General features: G+C 42.4%; 1 protein-coding gene across 2 annotated transcripts in view; it reads right to left on the bottom strand.

Moving 5' to 3' along the window:
* SEMA5A (semaphorin 5A) overlaps positions 1 to 18,153 on the bottom strand; it is a 1,729,347-nt gene that overhangs the window by 524,987 nt on the left and 1,186,207 nt on the right. For both annotated transcript variants that reach the window (XM_085606095.1, XM_085606096.1), the window contains one exon: positions 7,289 to 7,496. In XM_085606095.1, the coding sequence (XP_085462221.1) occupies positions 7,289 to 7,496 (208 nt within the window). The remainder of the gene's footprint in view (positions 1 to 7,288; positions 7,497 to 18,153) is intronic.

Here is an 18,153-nt window from a genome sequence, read left to right as displayed (position 1 = left end):
AAATGTAAGGTCTAATATTGGTCATATTTTAATTTCTAGTAACAGTGCATACCTGTTTTCCTCACCATGGGTAACGGAGCAACCTATAAGTGATCATAATAGTATCTCCCTTAACCTATTTACTTGGGGTTTTAAAAACCCCATCGATGTATCTACCAGTCCATGTATTGCCCCTATTAGAACTAATGGTGTGCGAATAAAATGGACAGGTTTGAATCCAACAAAAATCCAGAGTGATGTCATTAAACAATGTCTGGTTGAACTACAACTCTGTCTAGGGGAGGAGACTGATCCTCAATCTTTGCTTGAAAATTTTATTAAGATCAACAAAGTCATTGAGAATCTTTTGACGAAACCTGCCCATGGTAAAAGAAACCCCAAGGTAGGCTGGTTCGATAAGAACTGTACAGCTGCCCTACATCACCTTAAACAAGCCCTGGGGTGTAATCCACGAGATCGGGAAAAAATCAGGACTCTACGAATAGAGTATAATTCTGCCCTGGAGATAAGAAAAGCTGAACTTCGAGATGATGCATGGGAAAAATTAAGTTATGCAACTGATACAAAAAATAGTAAGCTATTCTGGGATACTGTTAATAGCTCTTTCTTGAAAGATGATCATGTACCAGATTTTAACTCCCACATTACTAGTAACTCCTGGGTCGAACATTTTTCAAATATTTTTAATTCTATTAATAGCAATACCCTGCCTGCCATACCACATGATATGCCCGCTCAATGGCCAACTATACCTCTGATGATTAGTAATGGGTAGGTTTTAGATGGTATATCTAGTAGTAAGGGTGGTAAAGCGCCCGGTCCAGATGGGGGTTCCGATTGATCTTTATAAGAACAACATGGATTTATGGTCACCCCTTTTAACTAGAGTTTTTAATGTTGCTTCTGAAACAGTATTCCCAACATCATGGGGACAGTCAATAATAATCCCAATCTATAAGAAGGGAGTAAAGACTGACGCCCGTAACTATCGCCCAATCTCATTGTTGGACTCTTCTATAAAGATTTTGAGCAGGGTCTTGCTTTCAAGATTAGAAGATTGGGCTACAGAAAAGACGATTCTCTCACAAGCCCAATACGGGTTTAGGAAAGGATTGGGAACAGTAGAGCAGTGTGTAAACCTAGATCTTTTGATCGGGAAGTATACACTGGCAAAAGTACTGCCAAAGCCAAAAGGTTAACTAGGTAAGACCAATTGGCTTTGCCAATGCTTGTTCTACAACGGTGGGGAGAGGAATCTAGAGGCACTCAAAACTGGATGCCAAAACACAGTTCCCCCTATTGTTTACATGAAGCAGGATGCCCTGCAGTATCGGGAGTATGTATTTAGGAAAGACTATAGGGAAATATCAGCAAATACCTATTACAAATGTGTGGAAGCATTCCTGTCCAATGATCTAATGCAGAGCTGGGCCTAAATGTTGCAAAACTTAAGGTTAACTGTCACATCCTCTGCTCTTGGTGGACATGGTCCACAACAGAAAAATGAAGCCCCTGGTCACTTTTATATGATATTGTTTAGTTCAGTGGCCATGTTTCGAAATGTATGGCAAATCTGTGCTTGTCTATGGATGAAACCTTTAAACTTCAACAGACAACCTAAATCTGCCAGATAATCTCAGTCTTGAAAGAGCAACAAAGGAAATAGAGTTTTTATTCTGACTGCACCCACTGTGGTATTTTTAAAGAACAGAAACTGGTTACAGATCAGCTTTTATGTAAAACGCGTAACTTTGTCTTCACACAATCAGTGATAAAAGATGTGCATCTTTTGTGTTTTTATCAATTTTAAATTAGGCTGCCTTCGAATGAAGGACACAGCGAGAGCATGGTCCGGCAAACCGTCTGAGGACTGAGTGCACTTCTTGTACCCTGGCCCTCCCGGATTTAAACCATGTGCTGTTCTTCTGCCCCAAAGTCAAACCTTTGCTTTTACTAAAGCATTACAAAAAAATATATGAAGTCTGCAAGTGAAGATCTGCACATTTTAATCTGAGCATATGGGATTTAAATTAATATTGTTTATTTGTCTAAAACCAAAAATGTCTAGACGATTGGTTTTACTGCTGGTGTTTTAAAAATAACATCTGTTCAGATTTTACCAGTTATTGCAAGATAAACTAATAATGTTAACTATATTTGAACGGTTTGTGCTAACAATGAATAACTGTAAATCCTTCTGTGAGGGACAGGTAAACAATATTAATCAACCAGAACAATTCTGAACAGTTACAAGAAATGTTCCCTGCACATTTTAATGTTTCACCATATGCTATTACCTAATAATTGACATGCGCCATATTTGATTTGTTTACACCATTAAAATTGCTTTACTGCAAGCTTTTCCTTAATGTAAAGGGTAGAATGTTGACTTATAGGCTGCACTGCGAATACACTATTCATTTACAGAATAATAAACTCATCAAGCTTACACCTTGTGTGCCTTTGAGCTATATATTCCTTGCCACTCGCTGTCAAAGTCTGATTGGCATATGAAACAGAGACTGTAGAATGTGTAAATGCACTGCACTGTTAAGGTGTTTGCTTCTCAGCTAGTAATCATAGGGAAATAGACAGAAGCTTTTGAGTAAATTCACTCTGCTTCCAATATCATATGTCAACAAATCAAATGGGATTGGATACACTGTTCCAGGGGACAGCCAACACTATGTGCTTTCCCAGTAAATCCTCATGATCCTTTATAATGACTGTCACCCACTGTGATTTCTCTAGTAGCCTGCTTTTTCATCGTGTCCTCTCTCAGATACAAGAGGGTAGCTGGGCGGGCTCAACCTTGAAATTCAAGGGATCTCTTTGCTGTTTTTCAGAGGAATCTCAAAATTAAAATTCCCTCGAGGTATTCTACAATATCTCTATGAGCTTTTAATTAATTTTATAGGACCCCTGGCACAATTAAAAACACTAGTCGATACTATTGGAGGATATTTTGCCCTCTAACATCTAAGCAGTGGCATAGCAAGGGGGATTCTGTTACCACCTGGGCGGCACGAATTTTGGGGAGCCCGCTCTCATATGCAGCCATCACGGGGCGGCCGCCGAGGAATTCGCCAGCAACCCCCCCCCCCCGCTCTTACACACAGCTGGAGGGGCGGCAGATGCAGGGGTCGCTATGGGCGGCCATAGGTCTAGCTACGCCATTGCATCTGAGTTAGGTCTACATGTTTCAGCAAGCTATGCCTGAATAGGTCAGGCTTTCATCAGAACTGGGTAGTTACATCCCTACACGCAATCCTATTTGTAAATTATTAGATCAGTGCACCGTACTCAATGCCTTTCTGCTTATACTCTTGCAGTCGTTCTTGCATGCTACATATCTCATGAAAATCTCCTTAGGTGCATCCTCGGTATAGTTATTCTTATATCAGGCCTCATGGGATTACAAGGAGTCGCCGCCCTTATAGTCACACATTCTTCAAAAGTTCTGACCTGTGGTTTCACGTACACGATCTCCCTAAATATGCTGTGTTTTGCAGTATCATCAGTTGGCGATGTGTGGGGCTGGACTGATGACCGGTTCTTCTATGGTTGTAGTAACTTGCAATAATGAATTTGTATTTGTGAGGACTCCAATTGTGTATCCTGTTGCACGCTGAGAACTTGCACTGACTAATGTTTGTGGATATACTTACATTTTAGTTTTGAATCTCAATGCACTTTTCACTTCTTATATTCGAAAACTCTGACTGTAATGATTTTAAATAATCAAGCAATGAAACATTTGCTTACTTTATAACTTACACTCGTAAGTTTGTCTCCACCCCTTTTTCAGAGGGCAAAGACGTGTAAACCTGCAGTTTTCAGTAACCTTACAGTCGGATTTTGTGCATATTGTAATATAGTAACGTTATTCAATAGTGTAAGAGTAAAGTTACACGTGTAGCTTACTCACCAGTGTATTTTACCTTTGTGAATAGCTCAAATGGCTATAAGTGCAACCCTTGGTGTTTCGGAGTACCCTACTAACAAAAAATAAAGACTAATAGTGGCAGATGCATATGAAAGTACAGAGTACGGTCGACCTGGGTATTTTATTAGAAGACGTCGTTGTCTGGTTTTGAACATAAAACACTATTCTATTGAGCACTGACTTTGATTTCATCTTAAAAGTTGACAAACTTTTCAGTATTCAGTAAATCCTTGCAAGCTAGCTTATCAATAAACCTCTACAATGTCTTCGGGAATAGTGTAAACCATTTCTGAAGGATATATATCCTTTTATCGAATACTCTTGAATGTGAATGCATTTTGATATAGCTTTATAATAGATGAAAACTATTCAGTCACATAAGAGAAATAGATATTCTCCTGGCTGGGGCAATGGCCTACAGGTGCTTACTAATCTCACGGTAAACCTCCTAGGTGGAATTTAATAACCCAGAATGTCCATTCTAATGTCCATTCTGATGCCAATTATCCAATATGGCCGTGTACTGTGTTCAGATGGCCCAGCTCGGATCTCTGGCTCTAGGTTCATTAGCTCGTACCTCACCCTGCTTCTTGCTGACAATTTCATCTGCCTTTTGCAAAGAACAACAAAGAGAATATTTCTATTTATAGGAAATTAAGACGTAAAGCAATTTACTAAAAGGAGGAAGAATGGCGATAGCTCATAACAAGCCCAATCCAAATCCCGCAGCATTTGTACATATCACACATTAGATTTAGATCAGCTTGGTGAAAGACAAGGATTGGTTCTATGAAGTCTTGAACACTTGTGGAATATAATTAGGGTTTTCCCCTATAGACATGGCAAGCTATGGCCACAAATACTGAAGCAGCTTTGGATCAAGAAGAAAGTCTGGTCACCATAGAGGCAAAACAGAACAGCTGTTGTAGTAAGTACACTAGTTTCCTGATTCGCCCCGATGCCTTTTTTGAAGCCGGGCCTGTTGTTGATGCCGCATGTGGAAAAAAACCTGAAGAACTACTGTCTGCCAGGTTCAAAAGAACAGAGGGTTCAAGAGGTATATAAGAGGCTTATGACTGGAGACCAGACTTTATCTGTACATATCACGAATAGAAAGAGTGTGATGAGCACTGTCACACATTGAACAAGTGCTGCACTGAAAACTGGTCATAAGGTGAGCAGCATAAGGATTGTTGCCTGACCTGAACCTTATGATCACACATCACTAACTGCAAGACTCCAGCGATCAGTTTTCAGCGACCCTCCACACTGATAACAGTAAAGCCTTACCATCCTAGAACCTTGAAATTCTTCTGAGGACCAATTCAAACACCAGGATGAAGCTGAACTACCAGTGAAGCAAAATGATTATCTGCCAGACCACTGCCTAAACCTCAGATCTGTCACATCAGACAGCCAATTCCACCATAAGCACCGACAGTCTATCTGACCGTGAGAAGCACTCCTTTGATAAAGTCTTGAGTTGACTGAGAGGAGAGGGTACCATAAAAATATTTCAATCTGAAGGTGACTTATATATATGAATATGTCAATACGTGTGTCTTGCCTGGTGGTGTCTACTCACTAGTGTGTCTGTCTTTTGCCGAATCATTCTTGCTAAAAAGAAGCCCCATAGCTACCCTTTCTGTCTTGATGGCAATATTCTTCTCCACGGAGAAACTCCTTCCAATACACCTCACCAATTCTCAAGGTTTCCCACCTTGTAAATAGATTTACTCCTTAAAACTACAAATGTTTTTAACAGTCACACAGAAGCACTGGCATATCCGATAGCTATGGCTTTGGCTAGCTGGAGCAATGATATGCAACAAAATGAAAAGAAAATATGCCACTAACTCAACCTGGTGGCTAGATGCTTGCAATAAAAAACTTGCATTTAATAATAATTATTGAATATAATTTCATATAAAATGTTATTTTTTTTATAAAGTAATGGTAGATGTTTAGAGTGTTTATTTTTTGTATTTTCAATGCACATCAAAGATATGTCAATGGTTGTGACAAAATGTAAACACCCAAGATAATTAAAAAAGGATAAAGAATGGAAATAAAAATGCATTGGTACAATATACTATTGGCCGACATGTGATCAGGCAAAATTCAAATGCAAGAGAACCAACGCCTGCTGTATGCTGCGATGGGCAGAAGGAAAATGTGAATGGCACTTGCACAGACCAATAGAGGAAGATGGTCGGAAAAAAACACTCTCTGTATGAATATCTGGAAGCGCCTTTTATGAATTTTGATTGCATGAGGTGTGAGAGACAGCTAAAGCGGTCTTTAGCCCTGACCTAAAATTACATTTGCGCTTGTCAGTGGCACTGAAATGTTCAAATGGTTTTGAAAATCATTCCCAAGTAATCTAAATGCGAATTATCTACGTAATCGGAGCGCAATTGACAAAGGCTTTTTTACCATAAAATAGTGTTTATGCATGAAATGACTGAATTTCTACTCCAGGTATTCACAAAAGGATACCTAGCAGGTATCCCTGTGCAACTTTACACCATAACAGCGTACAGTAAGATAGGTGTAAATTTCTGGCGGATGGGGTGGGAAGTAGTCTTTTCAAGGTGTGGCTAGGCTTGTGAGTTTGTCAATGCCCATACACTTCTGAGGTGTGAGCTTGCACAAACCCCTCTCAGCCCTTATAAATAGTCATGTATTTGCTCCCTCAAGTAGTTGGAGTAAATCTTTTTCCATGATGAGAGGGGGAATGGAATTCATCCAACCAGACTCTGTGGGGGTGTAGGGCAATATAATTCTCCACAAGGAAAAATGCTTCCCCCTTAAAGATAAAATAGAAATAATGTGCAATTGCATAATCACTGGCTTTGAACAATGCATACTTGTACTATGTGCATATTTCTGCACAGTGGGAATACCAGCTATGAGTAACGGTACCTGACTACCCCACCAGTATGCCTGGAAATCTGTTAGCACCACGGCTTTCCAGATTTACATGTGAAATACCTGTGACTTCTAATAAAATAGCAAAAGTCGATTCAATTGGGCAAAGAAAGCTCTGAATGAACTCTTGCACTTTTTGTGAATTAGGCTTCAGTGTTGATGCTGACCATCGGGCATGGCTCTCAAAACCCAAATTTGGGCACCGTTGACTTAGGCTAATTTTCCACTGGAGAGTGGGCCAAGTGGCTCTTAAATACCTCAATGACTACACCGTGCGGTGACTCTTAGCTAAGGTTACTGCCATTTAACCTATGTAGAAAACCCACAAAATGTATCCATGATCGTTGTGCATAGCTCAGGCTCTAAGCACTTTAAGCCGCAGCCAAGCTGCTGTGTCCGACAGACACCTACCGGCGGGTTTTGTGGAACGGGCACCTCTTCAGCGGGATCTTCACCACGTGCTCCTGGAGGCCCACATACAGGACACTTTGGCTGTGCAGGATCTGCAGTCTCCGGATTGGCTCTCTCTGCTTCCGCGGGAAGAGTTCAATTTCCTCCAGCAGGCAGCTGCTCGCGGTTTGATTCACAGGCGCAAGGACCTTTTTAATGGTCCCATAATCTAGGAAGCAAAAAACAACAGGAAACAGGATATGAAGTGCTTTGTTACAGGACGTTATAACAGGCAATGAGGAAGGCAGCGCACTGATTCGAAGATAGATTGTTGGCCCCCAAGCACTTGAGAATTTAGAAGTGTCACCAAGCCCCAGTAAACGTCTCGACAGCCATAATAACTTTGGCACACAGCTATACATTTCTCTACCTTAAACAATAGATAACCAACAGCAGAACAGGAAGAGATATTTCAGAGGAGTCTACTTGTGCGTCCTTTACCTAAACTCTTGTTGGTCTCACCTGATATGTCTCATCTACATCACTATATTTAACTGCACCAAAAACAGTAAGGGCACAAACGCAAGGGGTGACATCTTTGGAAGGTTACGACTTATAATTATATATAAACCAAATAAAAACACGCCCAGGGCAAGTAATATTATTGCTTTTCTTGAATGAAAGAACGGCTGCCAACATATAATCCAAAGAGCCTCTCACGCTGCTTTTCATTCATTAAATCAACAATGTTTCCTTAAAACAGCGCAGTGTAGTATTTCTAGTCCCACATCAACGTGTCAGGTATTTTGACACTGGCCTCAAGAGATCCTTTTTCCTTACAGTTCAGAAAAGTGATTGATGCCATCTGCATGCACACTGAGTTTTGCATTCTGCTGTGAAAAGAATTCTCACTGTGCCAAGATATATAATGTTACTTCCAGTCTAGAAGCCATTAAACATTGGAAAAACTGAAAATCATGCACTTAAAACAGGACCATTGGAAGGGCCATTGGCTGACACACTATTTCATTCTAAAGTGAAATTAGAGCCTTGTTGTAAATGCAGAATTTAATGAAAAATTATAGATTAGCAAACCTTGCAGTTGTCAGCTTTCAACAAGATAAAGGGGGAGTTCCTGAGTCTATCAGACACCGTATATTTGAGGGGGTTGTCTCAATTATTGTTCTTAATGGCCTGTAATAACTGTTTTAGAACTGTCATTTAGATCCTGGTGGGCAACCTGCTGACTCGTCAGGTCAGCAGATGCCATTTCCTCGCTCCCCTGGTGGAGGACTGCCCACCAAATGTAGAGGTCTCTGCCATGCCTAAATAGGACAAGCAAGAACCATGGCATCCTTTTCTGTATGGAGGCTTCAATAAAATCAGCATTTCGGGAAGAACGACCCCGCATGGGACCACAGCTGGTGGCCCACAGATCTAGGACCTACACCCACACAGACCAACCACGCACACAACCTCAGCATCATCCTCGGCAGCCAACTGACCATGAAACGACAAGCCAATGCAATCACATCCTCCTGCTTCAACACTTCGCATGCTCCGCAGAATCTTTAGATGGATCCCAACCAACACCAGAAAGACCGTCACTCAGGCCCTCATCACCAGCCGCCTCCACTACGGCAAAGCTCTCTATGCTGGCATCTCCACCCAGCTCCACAGAAGACTCCAAACCATACAGAACGCTGCAGTCAGACTCATCGTTGACCTCCCTAAATGAACCCACATCGCCCCCACCAGAGAGACCGCCACTTGCTCCCCATGCAGAAGAGATGCCAGGTAAGGATCCTCACGCACGCCTACAAAGCCCTCCATGACTTAGGATCTGCTTACATCAACCACCAACTGAACTTCCACCAACCCTCTAGACACCTGAGCTCTTCTTCACTTGCCCACAAACACCCCTCATCCATTGCAGCTCCAGCAGTGACTGCTTTTTCCCTACATCGCTGCCAAGAACTGGAACAGCCTTCCCCTCCAGCTCCGTACAGCCCCCTCTCTGGCAGACTCCAGAAAGAGACTCAAGACCTGGCTCTTCAATGGTGACACAGCACCCACATACCCTTAGGGGTAACAGTGTTGCGCTCTACAAATGTTGTTTGATTGATTTGATTGATTGGGTAGGCAATTGGAGAATCCCTGTTTAGTTGGTGAGCATTCCCAAACAAACGCATTATACCAGTAGCACTCGTTTACTCTTTCAAATGTATGCTTTCTGACAATTTTTCTTTTAACATTGGATTTTTGAAACACCACGCACAGTAAACCAGATAATGAATTATGCAATTACTATTCCAAACCAATTATTAGAGAAAATGAGTAAAATATCATCTATGGCCACCATTATTTAAATTTAAGCAATGCCTGGCTTGTGCCTCATTTCTGAGCCCATACAAAGAATATACTCCAGTTTATTCATTTTTTTCATAATTCAGTCATCTTGCCAATGCGAACCATAGTGAACCTGATATACAGGCAGGACGGACATTCAAGATCAAAAGCTTGCCTGGGGTGATAGGTCTTCAATTTTGAAATGTTCTGATGTTAGCCTATTGCCAAAGAGGCAAATGAACAGAATTGCAGCTGGAGGAACCTCGACGGGGGAGAGACATAACGCCTGTGTTTCTCATTTGTATTTCGGCTGAAACAAATCATGAGATGGGGTAAGGATGCCAACCATTGAGATAAGGTGGGAATAGTCCAGAAAATCTGTCCGGGACAGAGCCACAATTAGGGTTATATTTTAAATCAGTCCTTTGTTTGGCTGCCAATAGATTGATTATAAAACTAATACTAAATAATTAGGTTTTACTTTTGGAAAAAAAAAACTTTAATCACATATCCACATTAGCACACAAGCAAAAGGGCCACATTATCAACTCAGAATCCTTTGTGGAATTAAGACCCTCATTCTAGATGATAGCGTTAATGCTGCGGTGCAAGTTCAGATCTTCTTAAAGCTGCTTTGCTGCTTCTACTTTCTCAAGGGTATCCCAAATACTCGCCTTGCTACTTCGAAACCAGCCCTCAATGCTGCTGCTCACCTAACACCTTGATCTGATCATACAGTCCCAATTCTACTCTCTCTAAACTGGCATCCTGTGGAGTTTAGAAGATATTTCAAGCTGGCATGCATAGTTCATAAGGCTATTCCCCAAAACTCCCCAAAATATCTACCTGATAAACTAAATACATAGGGTGACTCAAGGTCACCCCTAAGTACAAACACCCACCTCCTGGAAATACAAGCAAACTAGAAATACTGAACTCTAAATCAAGTTTTCTCGATGAGTGGATCCAGGTTGTGTGACTCTATCCCATATAGTCTCAGCATGAATCCTGCATTTCAATACTTTCAAGAGAGACCTAAAGGTTTTCTCTTTAAACAACACTTTCAAATATGATCATCTCCTGCATGATTTTCCTATCACTGAATGCAGGACATGTGGTCATAAAATACTGCAACAGAGATGTAATTGATGCTTCCTGGTTCTAACAAGGAGTGCAATATCTCATTTGCCCATGGTTTCTTTGGTAACTGCTCTACTAGAACCCACTTATGAGACTGCACAGCGGATATATCTTTTTGAACAATAAGATCTCCTCCTCCTGAATAATACCATTTACTGACTCCCTATCCCTGTTGTTATCCACATCGACCCCACTATCATGTTCTGTAGTTTCATTCGCTCTCAGATAAAGCACTTGTGAGTCTTGTTCATGCTGTATTAAATGTCAAATAAATGAATAATATAAATGAATAAGGTAGGGGTGATGTAATCAGAATATTTCAAACCGCGGATGAGTTGGGCAGTTAAGTATTTTGTTCCCTGTAGTTTCCTTGAGGTATTTGCAGGGAGGGATCTGTAGGGCCAACGACAGTAATCATAGCGTGACAGGGCTGTGGTTATGATGAGGGCAGAAGAAAAACATATTCTTGGGCACAGTCTTGATCTGTGTAGTGAGTGACAGTTCTGTGTTAAAGCTTACAACTGAATTTAAATGGTAGGAAGAGAGTCCTGAAAGAGAGACAACATCATGGTAACAGTCTCAGACTCTTTGGGAACAATGTGTAATACCCACGTTATTTTTCCTGTTCAGGTAAGTCAATTGTCTGTCATTTATGTTTGCACTTGGTGGAGAAATGTATACATTACTTTTCTAGTTTTTTTATCATCCTAATGTGTTTTGCGTATTATTTGCATATACATGGTAGCCAACGTTGTGACTGTAAGGATCACGCCACAGTAGTCAAATAAGTGTTGAAGGGAGTAGGCAAGATGGAGGACCCCGAGAGTCTCCAGAGGTCACTTGAGGTTTTGATAAGAAGGGATCACATGTTACCTGAGGCGTGGAGTTTGAAATGCATTAGTGGAACAAAATCAGTACCACAACAATCAGCCAAACCATAGTCTGTAGTCAGGGTCAGCCATCTCATGCACCAGGGACAGATCTAGAAGAATCAAGGCCCAATTTTGATCGATGTCCCTGGAAGAAAGGAGTTCAACCCTGGTGTTTATTAAGGAGACATTCTTACCTCTTCAAGGTCTGGAGCTCATTTCAGAACCTCTCTGAGGTCTGGAGTGTGGTTTCGAAGCCGACCGATCTACAGATAAAGCGGGCGGTGGTGTCGCCTTGATCGCTCGGAAAGAATTCCTCTTTCAGCCTCTTACTTTCCCCCCTATTGGTACTTCCGATTTTTTAGTAGTCCGCTCTCTTTCTTTCAAAGTTCCTCTCACTTGCCTTCTCGTGTACCGTCCCCCCCAACCCTCCCAAGCCTTTCTTCCTGGGTTTCAAGATCTGGTGGCCACCCTAGCGGTTAATAACTCCTCCATCATGGTGCTAGGTGATTTTAACTTCTGGCCCTCTGACCCTGTAGAATGTTCCAATTCTAAAGAATTTTCTGACACCCTTCGCTCCCTTAATTTCAATTCCTATGTTCACTCCCCTACTCACATTCAGGGTCACACGCTCGACCAGATTTGGTCTCTCAACTGTCCTATTGTGTCTCTTTCTATCTCCCCCTGCTCCTGGTCCGATCACTTTTTGATTTCCTTTTCTTCCCCTCTTCACTTAACCACAAAGCCCTCACTTCCTAAAAATATTTGGGCACGCTCTTGGGGCCGGATTGATGCTTCTCAAGTGACCTCCACACTCCTTCCCCTCTGCCCCGACTTATTTGGTTTACCGCTTACAGCACAAGCTGATTCTATTAATTCATGGCTCCAGTCAGGCTGTGACTCAATTGCTCCTTTCCGACGAGTTTCCTCTAAACGGCCGTATGAGTCCAACCGCTGGTTCAGTGAGGAACTGAAGGCGCTGAAACTCTCAGTTCGCCATGCCGAACGAGCTTGGAGACGGCACTACTGCCCCAACCTTAAATCCCAGTACACTTCCCTCCTTTTGCAATACAAAAAAACTATCTTAACTACTAAAACGGAATATTTTTCTTCCAAAATCTTAGCCGCCGAGAACCAGCCCAAAGAAATTTTTTCTATAGTTCACAATCTTGCATATGCCGACAGAACCACTCTCAAACCCCCTCCGTCACAGTCTCTTTGTGATTCCTTGAACACCTATTTCTTGGACAAAATTGACAAAATCAAAGCCAATATTCCTCCTCCCTCGCTCTCTTTTTACAATTCTCCTAGCCCTCCTGCTAAGGCGCATTTTGACTCATTCCCCCCACTTACCGAAGACTCTTTCCTTTCCCTTCTATCCTTGGTCAAATCTGGTTCCCCCCTTGATCCTTGCCCTGCTCACATCCTCAGGCTCATTTTCACAACTTGCATGGCACCACCTCTCTCCTTTCTCAACTGCTCCTTATCTCAGGGAGTTGTTCCCCCCACTCTAAAAACAGCCATCATTCTTCCTATCTTAAAAAAACCTGGCGCCGACCCGTCTGCCCCTGTCAACTTTCGACCCATTTCCTTACTCCCCTTTTTAGGGAAAGTACTGGAACGACATGTGACCAGGGCCCTCACCACCTTTGTAGAGGAAAACCGGGTCTTGGCCCCCCGTCAGGCCGGATTTCGCCCCGCTCATTCCACCGAGTCTGTGGCGATATCCGTCCTTGACAACCTCAGAGAAGGTATTGACACCAACCTTCCCCAGGCCCTGGTCCTCCTCGACCTGTCTGCCGCCTTCGACACGGTGGACGATTCCATCTTACTCTCCCGTGTCGGGGCGGCTGGGGTCGGCGGGGTAGCCCTGGTCTGGTTGTCTTCCTTCCTTAGGGACCGCTTCCAAGCAGTACGGCTGGGCGACTTTTCGGCTAAGCCCTGTAAAGTGCCGTGTGGGGTCCCCCAGGGTTCCTCCCTTTCCCCACTACTGTTTAATCTCTACATTGCCACTCTCATTTTTTCCCTTCAACAAATGGAGGTCTCCGTATTTAACTATGCGGATGACCTCCAGCTCATCTTTACTCTGTCTTCATCCACTGACTCCATATTTAATTTTCAAACCACTATGATCTTCATCCGGGACTGGATGAGTCACAACCACCTGAAACTAAACCCGGATAAGACCGAACTGGTTTTGACAGGTGGTTGTGCCAATCCCTGGTCGTCTCTTTTCTGGTCCCCCCCTTCCCCCTCTTCTTCTGTCAAAGCGCTCGGCTTTAAGATCAATGACCAACTTACTTTGCACTCTCAGGTGAGCTCTGTGGTGTCCTCTTCTTTCCTCTCTCTCCGCACTATCCGCAAGGTATCCCGCTTTTTCTCTTTTCCTGCCCTCAAACTTATTGTGTTGGCTATGGTTGTCTCTAGACTAGACTACGGCAACGCGTTATACTGCGGTATGCCTGCTTACAATGTTCGACGGCTTCAGCTGGTGCAGAATCAGGCCGCTCGTCTAGTCTACAATTTGTCCAAGTCACACCACGTCACTCCGCTTCTTAAATCCCTCCACTGGCTTCCTATCCGTGAACGCTCATTGTTCAAAATGGGTTGTATTTCCTTTCAGGCCCAGTTAGGATCCGCCCCCGCCTTTATCTCTTCTGAGATCAGAATCTATACCCCCGCAAGGGAACTGAGATCATCTTCCCAACATCTGCTGATTGTCCCCCGTTTTCGCCGGAAAAAATGGGGAGGCTCCAAATTCTCAACTATTGCCCCCACCTTCTGGAATTCTCTCCCGCTTTACCTCAGGTCCCTCACCCATTATCCTTTGTTTCGTAAAGCATTAAAAACTTTTCTTTTTTCACAGGCCTTCTCCCAATGATTTTCCCCCTGTCTCCTGGCCCATCTGCTAACTGAGGTTTCAGTGAACCACAGCGCCATGAAACCGTTAGGTGTACGTGAGCTTTAGAAGTAATTTAAACTCAAACTCAAACTCAAACTCAAATGATTAGCATCACTTTTAGCGATAAAAGGGATGCCTGAGATTGGTCATAAATAGCAAAACATTAGGGTGAATTGTGAACTTCTTAAAAAGTTGTTAGATGAAAGCATTTTTACGTTTAAGTGGAACATTCCCTGCCAATAGGAAAGAATTGATGATTTTTATGATGGCTGGCAAAGAACAGGTTATCGGTTTTAATGGTTTTAGCAATTGAGTGCGGTCTGATGAGGTGATATGAAATGGGAGTGCATTGATGATGTTTTTAATGGTGCTATTGAAAATGTTCTCAGGCACTACAACAAACGTGTTTAAGCAAGAACTAAGGAGTGTTTAGGCACAGATAGTGCTCGATTCTGATGTTGTGGCTAAATTCTGTTTTCCGTGTATATTTCTGATTGTTCTCTGACCTTTGCCGAGTTTTCAGCATGGGGTAATTACCAAGTGCAAAAATCAATGAAACCCTGCAGCTTTTGTAAACTATTACCCTTGCACTGAAGGTCCCCTTTCTTTCACGTTTACCAAACAATATTCATTGTCTAGATGGAACCATGCAATGATGTTTTTACTGCACACTCAATTCAGCATTTCTCAGTGTGATGCACCAACACATATGAGGGGATACAGCCTAAGACGTGATGGCTCAGCTGTCCAGATCACACTTCTCTGGTACTCTGGTCTTTTTATTTCCACTACTATTCATGGTTAAGCAAAGACAGTCCATATTGTATTGTATTGTATTGTTATTGCATTTATATAGCGCTTACTATATGTGGTTTCAGAGTTCAGAGCAAGAGGCCCTGAGCAGAAGTCAAGGGGGAAGCAACAGTAATAGGCCTCTCCAGTTTGAGGCATCAAAGCCTCGGGCAATTAACATCGCTTAAACGGGGACAGAAGGCAGTCCATACCCACAGGTTTTCTTAGTCAGCAGGTATTCCATACAAAAAAGGTTTCCTAAGCAGTGGCGTCTCCTCCGCCATGGCAGAGGAGCGTCGCCCCACTGGCTCAGAGCCAGCAGCTGAAAAATAAAATCATATGTTACTGTTGTTTTCTTTTCCAGCTGCTGGCTCTGTGCCAGCGTGTGCAGAGAGGGGCAGGGCCAGGGCATGGGAGGGAGGAGGAGGACTGGTACATGCATTTTTAAGTATGCATGTCAGTTTGCCTGGTTGTCTCAGGCCAGCCAAACTGACATGCGCACTTAGGTTTCTCCAACCCGGCTGTGCAGACAGCGTCTTTTTAGCCTGCTCAGGCCAATCCCCACGCTACTCTCATGCTTGAGAGCATTGCGGGGATTGGATGAGGAGTTTGATGCTGTCCCAGAGACTGCTGGTACCAGGAAGAGAGGAGCGCGAGGCGGCCAGCAGCACAAGGTAAGTCTTGTTTTTTTGTATTTTTATTATTATCCCGTGTGCCTCCCGCCGCCCCCCTCACCCCTGCCCCTTCCACCCACCCCACCTGTCTTTGTCTCCATTGGCCATCACTATTTCTAAGTCAGATCCATGCTAGGGAAGACTGTCCATATTTAACATCAACAGTTCACACTTTTAAGTTCTACGTCTCTCAGTTTGTTAACATATGTCAAATAGTCCTGCTTTAATTCAATCAAACCAAGCACAGTAAGCTTTATTCGATTGTGAGAAAACAATCATAAGAGCACAATAGAATATAATTACAACAACCATTCATATTTAAAATGAGTTCATAGAAGTTCATTTACTCTGAATTTATAAAATTTCCATAGGATAAAACTTTGCTAAAACCGACAAAACCCCCACTTAAATTGGAGAAACATTTAGGTAAACATTTTTTTCCTTTAACTCAGGACCTTTTTCAGGAAAATTGCTGTCCTGTAGACAGAATGCACGTTTTCTAGTTGTTGTAAAGCCAAAAGTGCAGGTTGACATTGGCGAAGCCCAAACAGTTTTAATACAGGTACTTAATAATAATAATAATAATAAATACTTTATTCGACTGATCCATGTGGAATCATAAAAGCCCAAAAATACAAGCTAAAACAGATTCAAATCAATTATAAAATACATTCCAAAAACGAATGTGCATTTAAAGAGTCAAATATCCATGTTACTTATCACCGATCACCATCCACCCCCCTCTGCTCATTACTATCCCAACGCATTGTTTTCCTGATTAGGAGCACTCTTTTAATGTATAAAGCAATTCTCCAGGAAATATGTGCATTTTCTTGGCATTGCAAGCGAATTAGTGCTATGCGACACCATCTTAAACCATACGCTTTTAAAACGGGTACAAGTAATACTTTTCTATGTGTCACATAAAATTTACAGAAGAACATCACGTGTAATGTTGTCTGAGTTGATTGAGAATCACACGGGCAAACTGATAAATTATGCGACCAGTCATTCATTATAGGAAATGACAATAATCTATGGATAGATCCTAACCTGAATCTAAAAAGCAACATTCTGTCAAACCCACTAGATACAAAGGACAGGTATGGCTCCATCCCTCCAGTTGTAAGTGTTAACCGGTGTTTCAACACACAAGGTTTTGATAACTCACCTAATGCTCTCTCTTCAGCCAGGTACACAAGGCCCCTAGATTTTAACACCTTTCTAGAGATACCAATCATTGAGCTGGGGTTTGAGTAAAACTCTGGGTTGCCTAATAGTAATAAAAAATATTCGACATACTTCATCCAGGGGATCATACGAACCCCATCAAGTCTCATTACATCCGACATAATAGTTCTATTCAGTTCCGTCTGTTTCTGTGACCATATCCTATGCCAGAGAAGTATGGGTTCTATTTCTTAAGATCCGATACATAAGCAAGACCCAATTCCTCATGGCAGGCAAAGGTAGACGTGCTTTGTGGTACCGACAAAATAAAGCGCAAAAAGCATTTTCCACCAATTGTATCGGAAGTCGGTTCATGAACCCCCATACCCCTGCTCCGTACATGGCCGCTGAGAGACATTTTGCTTTATAAATTTGTAGAATCTCTCCAGGTGGCTTACGACCCAGTTTCCTACAAAAAGTGGCAAGTGCACTGGTGGTTCTCATAAATGCGAGTGTTTTTGCAGTTATGGTTTTTGTCCAGGAGTCATCGTTATTAAATAATATACCCAGATATGAAAAACTTGTCGTTTGGGATACCTTATTACCTTCCAGAAACATTTCCCTTCCCCGGCCTCTATATTTCTTATTTCCACAGTTCATGATAAAAGTTTTCGAAACATTAATAGATAAGCCCAGATCCTTCATAAAAACTTTAAAACTGCCTAAAACCCTTCGTAGACCATTTTGCGTGCGTGCCATCAGAACTGCGTCGTCCGCATACCGTAAGGTAGGTATCAGACGGCCTCCTACTCGTGGGAAGTCTTGCCGCTCTTAAGCAGCTCATCTCCTAGTGCATTTATATACAAATTAAAAAGAAAGGGGGCCAGGACACAGCCCTGCCTGACCCCCCACCTGACGGGAAAAGCTCTAGTGCACTCGCCTCCCTTACCATATCGGACCCTAGCAGCCGCCTCACTGTATAATTGTTGT

This window comes from Triturus cristatus, chromosome 5_1, assembly GCF_964204655.1.
Source record: "Triturus cristatus chromosome 5_1, aTriCri1.1, whole genome shotgun sequence".
Taxonomy (NCBI): Eukaryota; Metazoa; Chordata; class Amphibia; order Caudata; family Salamandridae; genus Triturus; species Triturus cristatus.
The sequence above is the reverse complement of the archived record's forward strand: the minus strand, read 5'-3'. Positions and strand labels throughout refer to the sequence as shown.